The sequence below is a fragment of the Cenococcum geophilum genome (assembly GCF_001692895.1).
Source record: "Cenococcum geophilum 1.58 unplaced genomic scaffold K441scaffold_13, whole genome shotgun sequence".
NCBI classification, from domain to species: Eukaryota; Fungi; Ascomycota; class Dothideomycetes; order Gloniales; family Gloniaceae; genus Cenococcum; species Cenococcum geophilum.
This window is the reverse complement of record NW_027137571.1, coordinates 1,279,911-1,300,379: the sequence shown is the minus strand read 5'-3', so window position 1 is coordinate 1,300,379 and position 20,469 is coordinate 1,279,911. Positions and strand designations below refer to the sequence as shown.

At 34.5% G+C, this 20,469-nt stretch overlaps 2 protein-coding genes across 2 annotated transcripts; both read left to right on the top strand.

Moving 5' to 3' along the window:
- Window positions 1-363: 363 nt before the first annotated feature.
- Window positions 364-995, top strand: K441DRAFT_657076 (uncharacterized protein; the record flags this gene model as incomplete). Its single annotated transcript, XM_067648120.1, has 1 exon — window positions 364-995. A coding segment is annotated over one exon (234 nt), but the record flags the coding sequence as incomplete, so codon positions are not given.
- An 18,359-nt stretch (window positions 996-19,354) lies between these two features.
- K441DRAFT_657075 (uncharacterized protein) lies at window positions 19,355-20,122 on the top strand. The gene has a single exon (XM_067648119.1). The coding sequence runs from the start codon at window positions 19,461-19,463 to the stop codon at window positions 19,716-19,718; it is 258 nt and encodes an 85-aa protein (XP_067505936.1). The 5' UTR covers window positions 19,355-19,460; the 3' UTR covers window positions 19,719-20,122.
- Window positions 20,123-20,469: the final 347 nt, after the last annotated feature.

The following is a 20,469-nucleotide window of genomic DNA, read 5'->3' as shown; positions in this document are numbered from 1 at the left end:
GTTATGGGTTAAATTGGAGACAGAGAAGTTAAAGGTGGAGGTAGATTTATCTCTAGAGATATATTGCTTAGATTCTATTATAAGTTAAGCTTCCTTATAGTGCGTAGTTAATGCTTAATCTCTTATAGAGTTTATTTATGCTCTTCTTTTGCGTTAATAATATACTCCTGAATATTATCTCTAATAACTCCCCTATCTATTATTGATTCTTATTTAACGTTTAATGCGGTCCCAATTAAGGTCCATGCAGACTACTGCCGTGATATAGATACAAAAAACCTCCAAGGCGAACGTGAGTGGTAATACAGAGTGTACCCCTCCAGGTAGCACGCCCGTACTACGTCAACGGGAGGAAAAATACCTTTAGGTCGCTGCTCTGAGACCCCCGTACGGGGGTGTCCTGATTGCCTATCTTGCCCTATCTACCTTTCGTACCATACTTCCTGATAGAGATATAATAATTGCCGTAAAAATAATGTAATCCTACCCTTTCGCTCCTATTTAAATACCCTAGCGTGCATACGCCTACAGTCCTCCTACTTGCAGCGTAATTTCCACCCCAAAGGAACAGTAGGACGAATATACTAGGTGTCTTGTCCTAGGGCCCCAACCTAGGTCCCCTACATCCTATCGCCTGCGCCTAGCTGGTTTTCGAGATGTAGAGGGAGACAAAATACCGCGTGGGTAAGTCCAGGCTATTAGGTAGAGTGGGGAATAAGAGGCTCATCACAGACCTCCTTTGGCGTATGGGGTTCGTCGTTCGGTCGCCGTGTACGGCTTGTTCGGTCGCCGTTCGCGGCTTATCGGTCGCCGCATGCGGCTTGTTTGGTCGTATAGGTATTCATATAGAAGGTAGAGGGGGGACGCCGTTTAAAGCCGTGCTTCAGGTGTACCGGAACGAATATGTAAAGACGTAGTAGAACTTATAGGCTTCCGCTAGGGCTCACCCTCCTAGCAGAGACTTCTTTGCACTACCACGTCGCAGCGCCGGCGCTACACAGCCGTACGCACGTCTCTGCGTTTGCTCTAGTAGTCTATTGGCACGATCCAGATGGAACGCCAATAGCTGCATACTAGGTTCCCGGGCTCCACCGCGTGGAGGTGCAGAGGTCAATTTTATGGAGTCGTCTTGCCCGTGTTGTTGACTAGGTCTTGGCGCCAAGACCCACAAAAACTCTGCTGTTCTGACGGCGTCGAGGGCGACGCATTCGAAAGCGCCCTATAGCCACGACGTAACGCCGCTGCATCAGTAGCAGACGAGATCCTCACTCTCAGCTTGACCGTACGGACAAGATGAGACGGAAAAGAGCCCCCATAGGACAGTATGGGTCGGATCTCGATTTTGGTGTTCTTTTCTAACTCCCCTATCTATAGGGATAAATACTCTATACTCCTAAAGGAAGTTACGGAAGTCCTATATAATATCCTTATTTATAGGAACCTATGTTTCCTTTATCTATCTAATAAAGTCCTCTTTTATATAATACTATAGCATAGTATTGTTGTATTTGCTGTCTTTATAGTATACTATATAGTATAATAGGAATCCGTTTAGGTCCTATTGCTCGGCGTTTATAGGGTCAATTATAGCTTTATTCTATATCTTTAGGTTAATATCTTTCTTATACTTCTTTGGGTAGGTTAACGCCATAATGGCTGTTATCTTATTAATTGAAAAATAAGGAAAATGAAGGTTGTTTAACGTGTATTTAGGTATTAATTATAATTCTATAATCTGCAAAGGTACACGGAGGGTGTTAAGGTGGTTGTTTAATGCGTTTTGGACGTTAACTTAGGACCCTAGGTTTAGTAATACTTCTAACCTAAAGTACTCGACTAAGTCTTTGTAAATGTGGTTGTTCTACGTAATAGACGTAACTTGGTATCTTCTAGTACTTAGTAACACTTCTATTACTAGTTTTTTGCAAGTCTAAGGTAGTATAGTATCGCTGGGATCCATTCTATATGAGCGCATATGGCACCCCTATATGAGACTGTCTCTTCTGTTTAAAAACCTAGCTGCTCTGTGGTTGACTATGTATTTAACCACTAATTAGTGTTGGTTATATAGGGTGACTCACCAATAACGACTACTCGAGTAGGTTATAGTAATGTTAGTTAATATACTTATAGGAATGAGGAAGGACGAGGAGCCTAAGACTCCTCGCCACGCTAGTGCCGCGGCGACACGTGACGACCGCTTGCCTTATTCCCGACAACTATAAAGTATCTTTACTTTATAAGCTTATCTATTATTACTAAGATTGTATTATAATCTTATCCGGTAATAGGGTCTTTAGACTTTAGTAACTTAATAATAAAGTCCTATAATATAACCTCCTATAGTCTCTCTGGTATTTTAATAGGTTATAGCCCTCCATATAGCTTATGCCTTATTAGTTTATTCCTTTAGCAATCTAGATATTCTTTAGTGACCTTTCTGGCTATTTTTTAGATTCCATTAATAATGTATTTCTCTTAGAGTCTTAACACTAAGCCTGTAGCTCTATTATGTCCTTAAGTTATTCCCTTATAGAATTCCTCTATAAATTCTTTTACTATCGACCTTGGTATATACGTTGCTTCTCTATTTACGTATTACTCTAAGTTTAAATCTTCGTCTTATGTGTCCTAGATCCTCTATATCTATTTACCTTTTAGTAACTTATAGGTCTAGTTTTCTTATATTGCTGTAATCTTTAGATAATTGTATCTAATTAACCTATCTGTATCTTTTTGCAGTAAAGCCCCTAATGGCTTTTTATTGTTCTATAGTTTAGCCTTTTAGCTTAACGTATCGGCTCGCGTATTATCTGTACCCTTAGTATACTAAATCTTAAAATGGTATTCTGTAAGCATCTCTGCCTATCTAACCTATCTTCTATTAAGTTCCTTTGTTATTAGGAATTTTATTAGGTTCTTATAATCTGTCTTAACTATAAATAGTTTCTCTATACCTTATAAGAATGCTCTCTATTTCTTTAGTACTATAACTATACCTAATAACTCCTTGTTATAGATGTTATAGTTTAACTCTAGTAGTGTTATCTTCCAACTATAGTATGCTACTAAATACTATCCATCTTTATATTTCTGTATAAAGCATACTCCTAGTATAAAGTCTAATATATTTATTTTTATAATTGTCTCTAATCCTAGTTAATAGATTTTAAGAACTGGTTCTTAGGTAAATAACCCTTTAACTTTCTTAAACAGTTCTTATTATTCTTTTCCCCATATTTATAGTTCTTCTTTCTTTATTAATTACGTAAATGGCTTAATATCCTTTAACTATTGCGCTATAAACCTTTTATAGTAATTACAAAACCTTAAAAATAATCTTAACTACATAACGTTCTCTAGTTTTTGCTAATTTACTATAGCCTCGATCTTTTTTAGATCTATACTAAATTAGCCTAGTTTAATAATAAATCCTATAAAATTGGTCTTCCTAGTAAAGAACTCGTATTTCTTAATTGCTACTAGTATCTGTTCTTCTTATAGTCTCTTTAAGACCTATTTAATGTATTCTCTATATTCTTCCTTAGTTATTAAGTAGATAATAATATCGTTAAGATATACTATAACAAATTCATCTAAGTACTCTCCTAATATATTGTTAATTCGCTTCTAGAAAGTTACTAATATATTTATAAGCCCAAATTGCATAACTAATGGTTTATATAGTCCTTCCTTTAACCTAAAGGCTATTTTCTATTTGTTGCCTTTCTTAATTCTAATTTAATAGTACGCCTATTTTAGATCTATCTTCGTAAAGATTTATACATTGCCTATCCTGTCCTAGATTTCGCTAATTAAGGGTAAAAAATACCTATCTTTCCTAGTAATGCTATTTAGCTGTCTATAGTTAATATACAGCCTTAGTTTACTATTCTTCTTTAGTATAAATAGTACTAGATAACTTACTAATGATTGCGATAGTCTAATATATCCCTTTTATAAGTTTCCTTAGATAAACTCTTTTAGTGCTCTATTTTCCTCTTTGGTAAGCTTATAGATTAGAAAGAATCTTAGACTTATTCCTGGTTTTAACTCTATTTTATAGTCCTATACTACATACTCTAATAGCTTTTTACTTTCCGGCGACTATAGTTTTCTACCATACTTATGGTATCTCCTTAGTATATGGCTTAACCCTTTCTCTATTTCTTTATAGGTTGCTTTAGCTTAGTACTATACTAACTTAGTTTATTATTATATCTTACGGCGTTAAGTATCCTTAATATTAACCTAACCTATAATCTAATTGATTTTTAGATTATATTCCTATAACTAAGGCATTCCTAGTACTGCCTTATTATTCCCTAATGGTAATATATTAAAAGATATCTTAACTTATCTCTCTTTAATGGTTAACTAAATAGATCCCGTTTTAAGATTAATAATACCTCCTCTATAGGCTATCGGATCTCCTAAAATTATTACTAATAGGTAAAGATACTCCTTTTTCCCGTATGGTAACCCTATTCTTTTAACTGCTGCTAGTAAGATGTGGTTCCTTATTGCCCCACTATCTATTAGTGCCTTAAACTATTAATCTTACCACTTAATTTATAAATTTAGGTGTTAACCTTAAATTCCTTTAAGGGTTTAAGGCTCTACTACTAGTTCCCTCTAGTCCCGTAGGCCTTTACTTTTCCTAACTATTAGCTACTAGATCCTGTTTATACTTGGTCTAACTTAGGCTAATACTTAGTTCGCTTTTTATCTTTAATATGCTATAAATAGGTATTTTCTAGACATTCCTACTATTATTATCTATCTAGGCATTCTTCCGTAAGGAATCTTCCTAGTTAAAGTATTAAGTCCCCTTATCCTTAAACTTCTACGGGGTGCTAACTATATATATACTTAGCATTTTAATATTTCGCCTTATCCGTTATCTAATATATCCTTATTAAATACTTCCGATTTTTATCCTTAGGTACTCTATATATGTTATATATATTATCTACGTATGCTATTTACAATAGTGTATAATATGCCTAATATCTTAGGTTAACTTTTAGCTTATCTTCGTCCTTAAGTTAAAACCTTTCTCGTGTTAATCTAAGTGTTACGACTTTATTCGCAGGTACTATAATTTGCCTCTCGCTTCTTTAGTCCTCTAATTACTCCTCTAGATCCTTTAATATTATAATTAAGGCTCCTTTAATATAAGTTATAGCCTTTTCTATAATTAGGTAGTCTTAGACAACTTTTTTGTCTAACTATATATAGAAATCTTCCTACTTATTATTGTGTCGTTATCTATACCACTTTTAGTATAGTCCTTTAAGTATATATAGCGTATCCATAAGGAAATATCTCTTTATTACTACATCGTAATAGCCTTTTATGTATTGTTCTTTAAACCTAGTTAAAATCCCTAAATCCTCTTCTTCTTCTAGTTTAGTAAGCCACTTAGCTCTTAGTATGCCTGTCTTAAGCCTATTAGTAATTCTTTATATAAGTACTCTATCCCTTATACGACCTAGTATACTAAATCGCTTATCTAGTTTCTGTTCTTACTATATAGTAATTTTTGCTCTAAATTCTGCTATAGTTTCTTTTCTTTCGCGTCTTATAAGTAGATCCTTAAAGTCTTTATACTTCTTAATTATAATATTAACTTTTTAATCTTTAGGCCGAACACTATATTTTCCTAGTAAGTCTTCTAGGTCTATATGTCTGTCTCCTAATCTAACTACTGTTTATATCGTAGATTCTCTAATCTATAAAGAAGCTCCTTGCTTCCTATCTATAGATACCTTTATTTATTCTCTAAATCTTTAGTTCCTTAAACTCTTTAATTTTAAGCTTACTTCTAACTTAAGCTTAGCTCCCGCCTTAGTCTAATTAGGCGTCTATAGTATTCTCATCTTATTTTAAGAGTCTTAAATCTTACTTATCTTATCTTAAGAATCTTATGCCATAGGAAACTCTTATCCTAAGCTTATTCGTATGTCTCTAAACTAAGCTGCTGCTCTACTCTATTAGTTTTCATCCATTATAGGTCCTTAAGCTATCCTTATCCTAACTTTAGAATCTTAAATCTCTTTTATCTTATCTTAAGAATCTTAAGCCTTTAGCCTTTTGCCTTTATTAAGTAGTAAATTAGTACTAGCAATTATTTGCTTGCTTAATCCTTATAGGATACTCTTCCTTCCGTCTTATAAAGCGGTAGATGCCGTATCTAACGGTGTTATAATACCCGTTACTAAACCTTGCTCTATAGCGGTCTTAGTCTCTACTTCTATAATTGCGTTATTAAGGTTTAAATACCCCTAGTTAGTTCCTTTAGTGTCCTCGTTGCTATTAATTAATAAGTACTTTAACTCCATTATTATTGTTACTAATTACTGTCCGTATATTACTGTAATATCCTAATCTAGCTTATAGAGTTAATCTTATTCTTTATTTAACTCTTTAGTTCCTCTAAGTCTTTTTAACTTTAGCTCTTATAGCCAATAGCTTATACTATACTTAGCGTCTTTATAAATTCGGTATGCGTTATTATAATAAAACGCAAAACTTCGGATTAAACACTCTTTTGTTCCTCGTAGTACACTATTAACCCTTTATTTATATATATCTTCTACTAATCTAGTTCCCTTTATTATATAGTAACTCTAACTATCTTTATAATCCCTCGCGAAATAACCTTATTTCCCGCAATTTATATAAGCTCCGTCTTTAAACTATTAACTTTGCTATAGAGTTCGTCTAAATGTCTTCTACTACTAAGATCCCTAATTTAGCCTTTACTCCTTAGTCCTATAATTACTAGATCCTTAACCTTTAGGTTTTTATAGTTTTTTACTTTATCTCTTATAGGTTTCTTTAGTACCACTTAGGTCTATTAGCTCTACGCTATACTATAGTTTCTAACTTAGCTTTAGTTATTACGTACTCTGCGTCTTATATAACTATAAAACTCTATCCTAACCTCTCTTAGCCTATTCCCTTTAGTAGATCCTATTATTAATCTTTATTGCTTAATCTATTAAATCCCTTAGGGTGTCCGTATCTTCCATTAAAATAATTACGTCCTAGACTTTAGCCTTAAGTCCCTACTTATACTATACCATAAGCGCCCTATTATTCCACTTAACTTATATAGCTAGCGTTTAGAACTATATTATGTACTTAATTACTAAGGTTTATTACGTAATGTCTTAGAGTTTTCTTTCCGCCGTAGTTACTGCCTTTAAATCTCCAAATATTTATATAAGTCGCTCCGTAAACCCCTTTTAGCTTAAGAACATAAACTATATATCCTAATTGGTAGTTATTATTCCATTTACTTATATCTCTATAAGGTAAGGCTTAAACCACTTAAGTGCCCTTCCTAATAGGAATAGTCCCATATATACTATTTAATCCATAGGTATTAGCAGTTTTACTCTTTCTTGCGTAACTTTAAAGTGCATTTATATAAGAAATCCTTTAAGTTTTAACCGCTCTCCTAAGAATCTCTTAATTAAAGGTAACTTAACCTTTACCGCCCCTATCCCGTTAATCCTTTATTTAAATATCGCATTATTTTCTATTAACTAATTAACTATCTCTTATAGTTGTCTAACTATTATAGGTTGTTATAAGTTAGTATCTACTATACTAGTATTACCTCCTAACCTTAAAGTAGTTGCCGCCATCGATGGCGTTATAGTGGCTGCTTTTAGTAGCATATTATTTAACTTCTTAAAACCGTAACTAGGTAGTAATTATATAATAGAACCTTGTAGTAAGTACTACGGTAGGTCCTATTAATGGGCTAGGTATATAGGTATTATAAGTAGTTAATAACGTAATAATAACTGGTAGAGTAGTTGCCTAATAGATTAACTCTAATTATATTCTAAGAATTACTATAAGGAAGGAACTATCTAGGTAGGGACTAAGCGTCCTTAAATATATAACTATACTCCTATAAAATCCTTCTTATACGTAATATACGTGTTATATATAAGGTATATAAGTTTTTCCCATTCCTCTTATTTAATACGTAGCACATTATATAACTCGCTTACCACTCTTTATTACATGGTTCTACCGGCTTCATTCTAGACCGTACTTATATTAACCAACTAGCTTCTTCCAACTCCTCTCTAAGTAGTCGTAATATTGTACTTAAAGCGTCCGTAACACTCTATAGGCTATTAGATCTCCTAAAATTATTACTAATAGGTAAAGATACTGCTTTTCCCTATGTAGTAATCCCATTCTTTTAACTACTGCTAGCAAGATATAGTTCCTTATTGCTCTACTATCTATTAGTACCTTAAACTATTAATCTTACTACTTAACTTATAAATTTAGGTATTATTCTTAAATTCCTTTAAGGGTTTAAGGCTCTACTACTAGTTCCCTTTAGTCCTATAGGCCTTTACTTTTCCTAACTATTAGCTGCTAGATTCTATTTATACTTAGTCTAACTTAGGCTAATACTTAGTTCGCTTTTTATCTTTAATATACTATAGACACGTATTCTTAGGATATTCCCACTACTATTATCCATCTAGGCATTCTTCTATAAGGAATCTTTCTAGTTAAAGTATTAAGTCCCCTTATTTTTAAACTTCTACTAGGTGCCAACTATATATATACTTAGCGTTTTAGTATTTTACCTTATCCGTTATCTAATACATTCTTATTAAATACTTTTAATTTTTATCCTTTAGTACTCTATATATATTACACGCATTATCTACGCATGCTATTTATAATAGTATATAATATACTTAATATCTTAGGTTAACTCTTAGCTCGTCTTCGTCCTAGAGTTTAAACCTCTCTTATATCGATCTAAGCGTTATAACTTTATTTATAGGTACTAAGATTTGCCTCTTACTTCTCTAATCTTTTAATTACTCCTTTAGATCTTTTAATATTATAATTAAGGCCCCTTTAATATAAGTTATAGCCTTTTCTATAATTAGGTAGTCTTAAAGAACTTTTTTATCTAACCATATATAGAAATCTTCCCACTTATCATTATGTTATTATCTATACTACTTTTAGTATAACCCTTTAAGTATATATAGCGTATCTATAAAGAAGTATCTCTTTATTACTACGTCGTAACAGCCTTTTATATATCGTTCCTTAAACCTAGTTAGAATTCCTAGATCCTCTTCTTCTTCCAATTTAGTAAGCCACTTAGCTCTTAGTATGCCTACTTTAGGCCTATTAGTAATTCTTTATATAGGTGCTCTATCCCTTATATAACCTAGCATACTAAATTTCTTATCTAGTTTCTATTCTTACTATAAGGTAATTCTTGCCCTAAATTCCTCTATAGTTTCTTTCCTTTTACATCTTATAAGTAGATCCTTAAAGTCTTCTTATGTAAGAGGCCAGCCTGACCGGAACGTATAATTATCTAATCAACAGTGTCACCGGTAAGTAGAAGGTAAGTTAAAGGTAAATAGAAGGTAAGTTAAAGGTAGAATAAGTTTTATATATTAAAGAATAAATGCTTCTAACCACTTCTATTTAGAGACTAATCGCTAGTTCTTCTCTAGAGGAGAACTAGCTCCCTATATAATCTTTCTAAGACGCCAGTAAAACCCTTTACCCCTTATCTATCTAACCGTGTCTTCTAAGACGTAAATGGAATATAGGTAAGACCTCCTTCTGGAATATAGATAAGACCTCCTTCTAGAACATAGATGAGACCTCCTTCTATCTCATCTAATATGTACCTTCTAGGAAATTCCGTTATAATTGCCTCCCCTTCAAGGGTCTTAGTCCTCCAAAACTTCGCCTCTACTAAGCTTTTATAGAGTTCCGGCTAAAACCACTAGGGAAATTCTCAGTGGAAAGGTACTCCATAATGCGGCTTATAGCTAATTCTTTACTAGCGTAGAACCTCACTTTATCCTTAGTTCCTCTGCTCTTTTCCCACTATAGTTCCCTATAATGCCTTTATAATAGAACTAAAATAATAATAATAAAAATTGGATGGGATTCACCTTTCTTATTATAAGAGTTTGTTATAAGTTNATCTNGAGGTTNTNCTATNCAACGCGTCCANNAGCNACNATCCCCATTTACCTAAAATGGATTCTAATAATAACGTCTTTATTTTAATTTTCTTTTAGTTTATAAGCTGTCGCCTCTTATACGTCTTTTTATTAACAACACTATTTGTCTCGTTTTTTAGCAGACTGTTTCCTTTATATCTTCACTTTTAGCTTCCGTGTCTCCAGCTATTCTTTTATAGCTACTTTATTCTCTTCTTATAACACGTCTATAAGTAATAGGATCCCTACCTTATCTTCTTGTAATAATACTAACTTTTTAGAGTATTCTCTTATAATGGCTCGTGGTCCCTAGACCGGCGGCAGTATTATTAATCTCCCGGTGACGCCCTAGACAGCGTCTATTACTCTTACGGCAGTTTCCCTAAAATGCTATCGTCACTACGTTTATACTCTTATGTAGGATCCTTCCCACGTCTATAAGATACCTTACTCCGGCGAAAATAAATCTAAGTACTCCTATTATCGCAGTAGGAGAAAGACCTGCGTCCTAGTATTTCCCATTCCATCCTATTCTAGATTTCGCTAATTATACTAGATCCCCGCTGTTTATACGCATAAGACTTATAGGCTCTAACGCGCTATCTAAGATTTCCACTAATATCCTAATAGTGATAGGTGGGGATAGAAGGTGTCTTCCCTTACTCGTAGACTCTTTAATTCTATAAGGGTTTCCACCACTATAGAGACGTAATGTTCTTAGATATATAGTGTCTAGGAGCGCATATACAAACAGCTCGTCCTTATTAATAATAATATTTGTACTCTTACGCGGGCTACTCTAGCCAGGTAAGTTTCTTTAGTAACTCGCTTAGGAACTATGCTAACTCCTTTAGCTAATATCTCTCTAATCCCTACTTAGACGCCGATTTGGAACTTAGGGATACTAAAGATAGTGACAACGGTTAAGATAAACGTTTTCCTTGCTAGTCTCCCGCCTGTACTAGTCCTTTTAGTACCCGTTATTCTAAGAAGAATGTTAGTAGAAGTGCTAATACTTCTGGGGATAGAGGAGCTGATAATACCGTTAATAATAACATTAAGATGGAAGAGAAGGCTCCTATTGCTGCTGCTAGTGTTTAAGTTATTACCTAGCTCTTTCCTTCTTTTTATAGAATAGCTTTATATAGTGCCTCTCGGGTGCCTCTAGGATGCCCTATTATTAGGAATTAACTTTATACTTTAGGGATGCCTTTATTCTAAGCTTTGGTAACAATCTATATAAATACAGTGCACTACTATAATCCCTATATGTAATAAACGGGTAGTATTCCTATAGGTGCCTTACAATTCCTTAAAATTTCTAATTCTTTATAGGCTGTCCTTTTGCTCCTCTTTGTACTATTAACTCTACTGCGTATCTCTAGTACCAGGCCAGATACTCTCCTTTTATCCCTAGGGGATCTTTCTAAATCCCTAAGGCCACTTCTTATAGTGCTACTGCTCCTTCTTATACAGCGTCTTCTTTAAATAGTATCCCTAGTAGTTCTCCTATAGGTCCCTATAAGCTTCCTCTTATAGGATTCTAGGATCCCTATTATAATGGCGAAACGTTTCCGTTCTTAATGCCTATACTTACTCCTATAGTTTTAATTTACGGGGTCTTCCCTATTACTTCACCTATAGTATATCCGGAACTATTTCTAAGTCTTTACCTTTAGTTCTTAGAAAGGTTTTAATTGCAGTATTATATCCCGGCCGAAGGTACTCCTTAGATTCCCAACTATTATGCGCCTAGGAGTATCCTTCCTAATAAACTAAAAATTCGCGCTTCTTCTGGCGCCATCTTTAGTCTAAAATATCTTCTACATTCCATTCTAGTTCCCTATTAATTTCGCTAGGTAGGGGCGGTTCCGCACTATCTCTTCTCTAATATAGCTCTAGTAAGGAAATATAAAATATAGGATGTATTAGATAAGATTTCGGTAATTCCAATTTATAGGCTTGGTTTCCTTTGGTTTTCTTAACTATCTTAAAGGGTCCAAGCCACCGGTAATCCAGCTTCTTTTTAATGCGTTTTATTCGGATATTTTTTATAAACAGTAAGACTTCGTCTCCTATCTTAAATTCTTTTAGTATATATTTTTTATTATAGTACCTTTTTTATATGGCCTGGGCGTCTAGCAAGTGCTTTTTAAGTTCTTCTCTACGAATTCTTATTTACTTAATTCTTTTGGACGCTGCTAGTGCCTCTCTTTTGGGAACAATGTCCTTAACATTCTAGGGGTTATTTACTTTTACCCCAAACAATGCTTTATAAGGGGTTATTTTTATACTGCTGTAGATGCTTATATTATACACATGCTATACTAGAGCTAACCACAATGTCTAATTATCCTGTTAATAATTAATATAGCAGCGGAGGTAGTGTTCCAATAACGCATTTAGACGCTCTGTTTACCCATCTATTTACGGGTAGAAGGTAGTGCTTATTCTTCGCCGTATTTTTAATAAGAGATAGAATAAAGACCAAAATGCACTATTAAATACGGTGCCTCTATTAGACACAATTCCCCTTGGCGTGCTAAATAAGAGCCACCGTTCCAAAAATAGGTCTGCTAGTTCTGCTACTGTAATCGTTATTATAACAGCAAAGTATCTTAAAAACTTTATATACCTATTAACAATTACTAGAATAGTATTAGTAACCTCTCTAGTTCTTATCTTGGTAGGGGGTAAGCCTGTAATAAAATCTATTATTAATTCTAATATGGGTCCCTACGGAATAGAAAGCACTAATAACTCGCCATATAGGCGATGCCTAGATATCTATATCCTTTAGTATATATTACACCTCAATATATAGTCCTTAACCTCTTTAGACATTCTATCCCAAAAGTATTTCCTTTAAACGGCCTTAAGGGTCCTGTTGGCACCGTAGTAACCCCTAAGAGGGTTATTATAGAAGACCTTTAGAATTTTATCTTAAATCGCTTAGTCCTTTAGGATATATATAGCACCCTTAAAGCGTAACAGACCCTTTTAGTCTTACTGCTATAGCTTCTTAGTAACTCCGGCTAAGTTAGTCTCCACTATATCTTTCTACCTCTCCCTAAAGGCAAAGGCGTCCCTTTATTAAGCTTAAAGGAGAAAATCTAGAAAGGTTTTATGTAGATTACTTACTTCTATTTCGCCTGCCGCTATTACAGACTTAAGGTATAGCATAAGACATTTTAAACCATTAGTGCCAGTAGATTCTCCTGCCGTTATACAGTATGCTATGCTATGGATAGGCATCTTGCCTATCCCCCTTAGATCCGAGAACTTGTAGCTGATGCGCCGTTAAGTTAAAGGTGCCGTAATACCTCTAGTATATCCCGCAGAATTCTCGCTAATTCTAGGGTATGCTAACTTTATAACGTCTGCTTGGTCTATAACCTAGTCTATAACTATATCCTACGGCTCTACAATTATATTGCTTTGTAGCTGCATTACTAGGACCTCTATCTTGCCGCGAAATTCTATAGTTCTAGGGAAAGAGTCTTCTTTCTTCCTAAGCAAATTTTGTAATATGGGGATTATTTCCCCTATGCTGTCCTAGATCCTCCCTGTCTTGTAATCCGGATATCTTAATAACCCATTAGTAGGATTTATCTTTCCTAGGCGGTATATAATCTTAAAATCGTACTATAATAGTGCCTCTACCTACCTAGCTTGTCGACCGCTTAACACCTTTATAGTTATAAAGTATTCTAGGTTGTTATAGTCTATAAGGACTTTAATAGGATAATTGCTTCCTATATAATAATGTCGCCAGTGCTTTATTGCTATAATTATCGCGAGCAGCTCCTAGTCGTGCGTTATATAACGCTGCTCTATAGGGGTTATTTTCCTTAACTAAAACGCTATAGAATGCCATTTTCCATCTTTTAATTAAGATATAATTGCCCCTAGGGTAAAGCCGGATACATCTATTTTAAGGTATATACGTAGCTCCTAGTAGAAGTATATTAGGATAGGCGCCGACGTAAACAAATCCTTTAACCGGTCTATAGCCTGCTTAGCAGCTTCCCTAAATATAAAGGGTCCTAACTTCCTGCTATTCTTAGATCCTTTTAGTAGATTGGTAATTGGGAGTATTACTTATAAGTAGTAAATAATAAACATTTGGTAGAAGTTCGCCGTGCCTAAGAAAACCTATACTTCTCTAAATATTGTAGGGTAGGGCTATTCCCTAATGGCGTCCACCCGACTTTTCTCTATTAATACTCTGTTAACGCTAATAATAAAGCCTAAAAAATTAATGCTAGTAGTATAGAACGTGCACTTTTTTAGGTTTATATAGAGCTTGTATTCCTACAGTCTTTCTAGTACTATTTATACGTAGTGCGTATATGCTTCGTAGTTATTAGAGTAGACTACAATGTTATTAAGGTAGACTATACATATCGTGTCTAATAGGCCCGATAATGCCTTATTAATATAGGCCTGAAATATCGCTAGTGCGTTAGTGAGCCCAAATGGCATTACTAGGTACTTAAAGTGGCCGTACCGTGTTTAAAACGCCGTTTTCCACTTATTGCCGGCTTTAATCCGGATTTAATAGTATATATCTTTTAGATCTAATTTCGTAAATATCTTCGCGCCTAACAGTCTGTTAATAAGCTCCCCTATTAAGGGTAACGGGTAGCAATTCTTTATAGTAATCTTATTTAGCGCCTAATAGTCAACATAAAGGCGAAGGGTCCCGTCCTTCTTAGGTATAAATATAATTGGCGCCCCTGCCGGGCTTATAGAGGGCTAAATCTATCCTCTCTAAAGATTGTCCACTATATATTAACGTAGTACCGCCAGCTTATTTTCTGATAGGTTATACAGCGATCTAAAAGGAGGTTATTTATCCCCTATATCTATCTCGTGCTTAACCAATATAGGATTAGGTAAGGTTTGTGCAGCCTCTTTACTAAAAACATCCTCTAAGTCCATATATTCCTATAGAATCTCTAGTTCCTTAACTGCGTATAGCCGGATATCCGAAAATAAATATCCCGTATCCCTGTTCTTAGTGTTAAGAGTAGTATATATAGTATATACCCACCCTTCTTCTTATATATGGTTTAAGAAAGTCTTTTAATCTTTAACCATAATACGCGGTTAAGACTTCCGATATTAATATGAGGCTAAAGGCCAATTAATGTCCGAATTAACTTGGTAAAGCTATAGGTATCCTAAAACAAGGTCATACCCCTTAATTTCTACGGTATAGAAGCGCATCTCCTGCGTGTCCCATAGACTATCGCGGTCCTAGCTAGCCACGGAAAAAGCCTATTCCCTATAGTATGGAATCCGGTAACCTTTAATACTTTAAATAGTGCGCACCTGCAAGCCGCTAAGGTCCAAATCTAATTCTTTTACTAGTAATTAAGAAATAAACCCTATACTCGCGCCGCTGTCCATAAGGCAGTCTCGCGTTACCTATTTATTATTAACTTAAATAGAGACAGGAATAACTATACGGCAGTTTACTCCCTCCTTCTCTTACTAGCCTAGTATAAGGGAGTAAAGATCTACTAGGCTGTCTCTTTTCCCAATTAGGCCAACTCTTACTTCTTCTACTAGTAGAAGTGGCTTATATGGCCCTTCTTACCACAGTTATAACAGGTGTATATTTCCTGGTTCCCCTTTTACGGATTAGGTCTTTACCTATTATTATTTTAAGATTAACTAGCGTTGCTTTGGGGCTACGAGGCCTACTCGCGTTATCCTTTTATAGAGCGGTTAGGTTGGAATCTGCCCCTATTATTAAAGCTAGGTCTAGTCCTACGCTCTTTATTATTAGCGTCTTATTTTTTTCGCTTACCTAGATAGTCTCTTTTAGCACTCTTAATCCGAGTAGCTTTAGAGATAAGCTTTTCTTAAGAGATAGGAATTTCGCCCTTCTTTTATATGGCCTGTTAAATCTTAAGTTATAGCTTAGCGAGTAACTAGTAAAGTTATATAGCGTTATCCCATAGATCTAAGTAGGGTATATTATCTTCTAGTTCTTTTAAGTAGTTTATAAACTAGACTATAGTCTAACCATCCCGCTGTTTGGCGTTGTGGTATCGCTGGTTATAGTCTATCCCTTAATTAGTAGGGTCTTGGACCTGATTAACTAACTAGGTCCTAAGTTCGCTAAATTTAAGGGGTATAGTAAGTTTCTTCTTATAGCGTGTCTATAAACTCTTAACGGTGCTACGCAGAAAGGTAGAAGCAATTAGTGTCTAATTATACTTATTAGAGTAACGTTTCAGATCTAGCCGAAACTTAGTTTTATATTATTGGATAAAACAATTATAGTTCCGAAGACTATTACTATAGTACTTATTAGGTTCCTTTATGCGGAATTTAGGTTTTTCTAACGTTATAGCATAGTATAGCGTTACCCCTTTAAGTCCGCTTCGTGTCTAGGGTATCTATACTTCCCCTAATTGTCCTTATAATTGTTCTTAGTAGTTTTAATATGCTTATCTTAATCGTATCTCTAACTCCTTTATTTTTTATAGGGTCTTATATAGCGACCGCTCCAATAACTCCCTAGCGGTAATCGTTCCTAAAGGTCTTATAAGGTTAGACGGACCAACCATGGCTTCTTTATAGGAAGAGAGAATGCGCTCCTCTAGGGAGACTCTTTAAGCCTCTTATAGTAAGGGCGTTACTTCATAGGGTATAGGAGTATAGTTTATCATTGTTAATTAATAGCTATACGTTCCTAACGGATTATAAGTAATTAGAATTGTAAGAGGCCAGCCTAACCGGAACGTATAATTATCTAATTAATAGTATTACCAGTAAGTAGAAGGTAAGTTAAAGGTAAATAAAAGGTAAGTTAAAGGTAGAATAAGTTTTACGTATTAAAGAATAAATGCTTCTAACCACTTCTATTTAGAGACTAATTACTAGTTCTTCTCTAGAGGAGAACCAGCTCCCTATATAATCTTTCTAAGACGCTAGTAAAACCCTTTGCCCCTTATCTGTCTGACTATGTCTTCTAGGACGTAGATGGAATATAGGTGAGACCTCCTTCTGGAATATAGATGAGACCTCCTTTTAGAACATAGATAAGACCTCCTTCTGTCTTATCTGATATGTACCTTCTGGGGAATTCCGTTACATCTTACTTCTTAATTTTTTAATCTTTAGGCTAAATACTATATTCCCCTAGCAAGTCTTCCGGGTCTATATACTTATCTCCTAGTCTAACTGCTATTTATATTGCAGATTCTCTAATCTATAAAAAAGCCTTATACTTCTTACTTATAGGTGCCTTTATTCGTACTTTAAATTCTTAGTCCCTTAAATTCTTTAATCCTAAGCTTGCTTCTAGCTTAAGCTTAGCTCCTACCTTAGTCTAACTAGGCTTAGGTATTCTCATCTCATCTTAAGAGTCTTAAATCTTACTTATCTTGTCTTAAGAGTCTTATATCCCTAAGAATCTTTATCCTAAGCTCATTTATATATCTTTAAACTAAGCTGCTACTCTACTCTATTGGTTTTCATCCATTATAGGTCCTTAAGCTATCCTTATCCTATCTTTAGAATCTTAGATCTCTTTTGTCTTGTCTTAAGAATCTTAAGCCTTTAGCCTTTTGCCTTTATTAAGTAGTAAGCTAGCACTAACAGTCGTCTACTTACTTAATCCTCTTTAGATATTGCTCCTTCCGTCTTATAAAGCAATAGATACCGTATCTAACAGTGTTATAATGCCCGTTACTAAACCTTGCTCTATAGCGGTCTCAGTCTCTACTTCTATAATTACGTTATTAAGGTTTAGATACCCCTAGTTAGTTCCCTTATCTTCCTTATTACTATTAATTAATAAGTACTCTAACTCTATTATTATTGTTGCTAATTATTATCTATATATTACTATAATATTCTAATCCAGCTTATAGAGTTAATCTTATTCTTTATTTAACTCTTTAGTTCCCTTAAGTCCTCTTAACTCTGGCTCTTATAGCTAATAGCTTACGCTATACTTAGTATCTTTATAAATTTGGTATATGTTATTATAATAAAACACAAAACTTCTAATTAAATATTCTTTTATTCCTTGCAGTACGCTATTATCCCTTTATATATAGGTGTCGTCTACTAATCTAGTTCCCTTTATTATATAATAACTCTAACTATCCTTATAATCCCTTATAAAGTGACCTTATTTCCTATAATTTATATAAGCTCTATTTTTAAACCATTAACTTTGCTATAGAGTTCGCCTAAACATCTTCTATTATTAAGATCCCTAGTTTAGCCTTTACTCCTTAATCCTATAATTACTAAATCCTTAACCTCTAAGTTTCTATAGTTTCTTACTTTATCTCTTATAGGTTTCTTTAGTACCGCTTAGGTCTATTAGCTCTACGCTATACTATAGTTTCTAACTTAGCTTTAGTTATTGCGTACTTTACGCCTTATATAACTATAAAACTCTATCCTAACCTCTTTTAGCCTATTCCCTTTAGTAGATCCTATTATTAATCTTTATTACTTAATCTATTAATTCCCTTAAGGTATCCGCATCTTCTATTAAAATAATTACGTCCTAGACTTTAGCCTTAAGTCCCTATTTATACTATACTATAAGCGCCTTATTATTCTACTTAACTTATATAGCTAACGTTTAGAATTATGTTATATACTTAATTACTAAAGTTTATTACGTAATGTCTTAGAGCTTTCTTTCCGCTATAGTTACTACCTCTAGATCTCTAAACATTTATATAAGTTACTCTATAAACCCTTCCCAACTTAAGAACATAAATTGCACCTCTTAGTTAGTAGTTATCATTGTTCCGACTAATACCAGTATATACGATATTCTGGAACATTTCTGCCTCATTCTAAAACGAGTCGTCCTTATTCCAGAATAAGTCGTGTATTGCTTTAATCAACCTCATTCCGGATTACTTGTCTCATTCCGGAAAAGATCTTTAAAGGTTAGGCCGATTGCTAGGTGGTACGGTAGGTAGAGGCTCGCCAACGCCTATACGCATACTATAAGTCGTGAAGTTCTTCAAAATATATACATTTTATGCCTTTATTTTTCTTCGTTTCCAGATTTAATTAATAAATAGTTATCGCATGGGTTCTAGAATAACCTTAAATTACGCTAATTATGCCTATATAACATCGCCAAAAGATCCACTTAATAAGTGTATATTTGGTAATCGAATAATATTTTGCAATTAAGTATAAGGCATTTTGCAGAGCTCTCGTAAGCTCCTTTATGGTGTTAATTTTGCTTAAAAATCGCCCAATTAGGCTTAGCGCAGGGGCTATTACGAACTTTAAAAAAAATTTCATTGATCCTCCCTTACCTACTACCTCTACGCACGACTTAATTAGATCCTTAAAAATATATACACCTTTTCTATAAGTTCTAAATATATATTTAACTCTGCTGCCAGCTTAAATCTAATACTAGCAACAGTAATGTCGTCCACGTCTACCTCCGCGCCTACCTCCGCGCCCGCACCTAATGCGGCTCCCTTACCTCCTACCAATGCTCCTACCGCGAGCTTACCTGCTGTAGGTGCAGGTAAGGATATAATAATTAACGGTATAGCTATTAAAGGAAATACAGAGCGTTCTTCCTACTGCTATAGAGGAAAGCCTTATACAAATCGGCCGACGGAGGACTCCCCGGGCGAGCCTCCAGCAAGAGCTTATAGAAGGCTTAATCAACAATAGTAGATAAGGGAGGTAATTAATTAAGCCTACCGGCGAGGCTGCGTAAGCTAAAGGAAAGGAGAACAACAGAGCGAGCAAGATTAACGCAGCTAGGAAAAATCTAAATCGCAATCACGCTAAACCTAATTAGGCAATCAGTCTATGGCCAGCAGAACATTAGAGAGCCCGGCTTTTAACAAATCTTAGTAGGTTTAAAGCTTTACGCGATTTACAAATTTTGGTATTAGGGAACGCGATTAACTACCTCCTACCTAATTGGTTTCTACTACTTATAGACTATATCTATAACGTAGAAAGGCCTTTAAATATATATACAAATTGCAGCGTAACCTAGTTTAGATAGAATCTAATAGTATTATAGTAGTTTGGAGGGGTGGTAAAATTTAATCTCTAGAGTAATAGAGAATCTCATTAGAAAATCAAGATCTTATATTTTTATACCAGAGATCGCGACTATGCTCTACTAAATAATAGATTATAATATCTAAGATATATAGCCGCTTATTTTACAGCTAAAATCTATATATTTACCAAAAAGTTAAAAAAGCTCTATTAAATCTTAATATAGCTTTAAATCTTTTCCAGAATAAGGCAAGCTCTTTTCCGGAATAAGGCAAGCAATCTAGAATAAAGCCGATTAAAGCGATATACGACTCATTCTGGAACAAGGACGACTCGTTCCGAAATAAGGCAGAAATGTTCCGGAATATTGTATGTACCAGTATCAGTTGGAACAATCATTCTATTTACC